Source organism: Notothenia coriiceps, unplaced genomic scaffold, assembly GCF_000735185.1.
Source record: "Notothenia coriiceps isolate Sejong01 unplaced genomic scaffold, NC01 NC01_scaffold00032145, whole genome shotgun sequence".
NCBI classification, from domain to species: Eukaryota; Metazoa; Chordata; class Actinopteri; order Perciformes; family Nototheniidae; genus Notothenia; species Notothenia coriiceps.
The window spans coordinates 615-2,638 of record NW_011364846.1 but is presented as its reverse complement, the minus strand read 5'-3'; the positions used below and the strand labels follow the sequence as shown (position 1 = coordinate 2,638).

Sequence of the window (2,024 nt, the reverse complement as noted above, 5' to 3'; positions counted from 1 at the left end):
TTGCAAGATTAAAGTAAAATTGTTGGACGTTTTCACCAATTTTTCTGATTTTTGATTTTATTCAATCCACAATACAAGCAGCTTTTTGCCATAAATTGATCCTTCTGTACCTGCTGTGATCCACCTGTGATCCTCCTGTCCCTGCTGTGATCCTCCTGTACCTGCTGTGATCCACCTGTACCTGCTGTGATTCACCTGTGATCCTCCTGTACCTGCTGTGATCCACCTGTACCTGCTGTGATCCACCTGTACCTCCTGTACCTGCTGTGATCCACCTGTACCTGCTGTGATCCACCTGTACCTCCTGTGATCCACCTGTGATCCTCCTGTACCTGCTGTGATCCACCTGTACCTGCTGTGATCCACCTGTACCTGCTGTGATCCTCCTGTACCTGCTGTGATTCACCTGTACCTGCTGTGATCCACCTGTGATCCTCCTGTACCTGCTGTGATCCACCTGTACCTGCTGTGATCCACCTGTACCTGCTGTGATCCACCTGTGATCCTCCTGTACCTGCTGTGATTCACCTGTGATCCACCTGTGATCCTCCTGTACCTGCTGTGATCCACCTGTGATCCTCCTGTACCTGCTGTGATCCACCTGTACCTGCTGTGATCCACCTGTGATCCTCCTGTACCTGCTGTGATCCACCTGTACCTGCTGTGATCCACCTGTACCTGCTGTGATCCACCTGTGATCCTCCTGTACCTCCTGTGATCCACCTGTACCTGCTGTGATCCTCCTGTACCTGCTGTGATCCACCTGTACCTGCTGTGATCCACCTGTGATCCTCCTGTACCTGCTGTGATCCACCTGTACCTGCTGTGATCCACCTGTGATCCACCTGTACCTGCTGTGATCCACCTGTACCTGCTGTGATCCTCCTGTACCTGCTGTGATCCACCTGTACCTGCTGTGATCCTCCTGTACCTGCTGTGTTCCTCCTGTACCTCCTGTGAGTGAAGCATTGTGGGTTTGCACTATTTCTAAATAATTTGATATTAATGTTTTATTTTGTCCCATTTGATGTTGCTTTAAAAGGACCAAAACATGACCGTATGCTGATCTACGTCATTTGCCAATTAACCAATTAACACTTCTCATATATCAGATATTATATTTATACATTTCAAGATTTAAAATGAAACCTTTAATGTCCTTTTTGTTCTGGGGGGAGTTACTCCAAAGCGTGGTCGTGCATTATCGTGCAGAAGGTTATAATAATACATATAATAATAATAAAGATATTATTGTTATTGATTGGTGTGTGTGTGAAGGGTGCATGATCTTCAGTGTGTGTTCCCCCTCCTGCAGATGTGTGTATTCACCTGAACAAAGGTTTCCTGTGTGAGAGATTATATATAAATGATATTATATTTATGTATTTCTGCCGTCCGTCCCTCCGTCCGTCCTCTGGGATGAAGATCTGTGGAGACGCAGTATTTTTCTCATATTCTGCACATTTTTGTACAGTTTTATTAAAATACATTTCACATGGATGTCTCCGAATGAATCTGCTGCCACAAACAGTTTAGACTGTAGATACATAATATATAGATATTATTGTGCAACGGGAAATAAATGTAAAACTGATCCTGTCTCCTGTGTTTGATTTACGCTTTATTAAGAATTTGTTATTTCAAATGTTGTATTTCTTATAATTATTGTTATTCTAAATATTCTAAAAGCAGAAATACTCTGATCTTGCACTTGAGCAAAAGAAGAAGAATTATTATAATTGTTATTATATTCATATTTAATATTATAGTTATTATTTTCATTTTTGTATTAATCAAGAGTTTTTAAACCAAACCAAACGTTTGTCCAATTTTAAATACTATATCATTTAATTTAGGTTATTTTCTCATTTAATGTTGGACTGTAAAAATAAATTTGTTTTAATGCAACTTTAATAAGTGGCTTCATCCATCCATCCATCCATCCATCCATCCCTCCATCCATCCCTCCATCCATCCCTCCATCCCTCCATCCATCCATCCATCTATCCATCTATCCCTCCATC

General features: G+C 41.6%; 1 protein-coding gene across 50 annotated transcripts; it reads right to left on the bottom strand.

Annotated features, from left to right (window-relative positions):
* Nucleotides 1–6: 6 nt before the first annotated feature.
* Nucleotides 7–1,594, bottom strand: LOC104960655 (uncharacterized). 50 transcript variants are annotated; one of them, XM_010788796.1, is made up of 4 exons: nt 932–1,594; nt 801–891; nt 444–729; nt 7–392 (listed from the first exon to the last, which is right to left on the bottom strand). In XM_010788796.1, the coding sequence occupies exons 1-4, from the start codon at nt 967–969 to the stop codon at nt 58–60; spliced, it is 750 nt and encodes a 249-aa protein (XP_010787098.1). In that variant the 5' UTR covers nt 970–1,594; the 3' UTR covers nt 7–57. The 50 variants fall into 50 exon arrangements, 49 of the variants coding, with proteins under 49 accessions (XP_010787098.1, XP_010787096.1, XP_010787071.1 ...); XM_010788794.1 differs by having other exon boundaries at nt 7–692; nt 724–834; nt 866–891; nt 952–1,588; XR_800009.1 differs by having other exon boundaries at nt 7–135; nt 176–226; nt 427–1,588.
* Nucleotides 1,595–2,024: the final 430 nt, after the last annotated feature.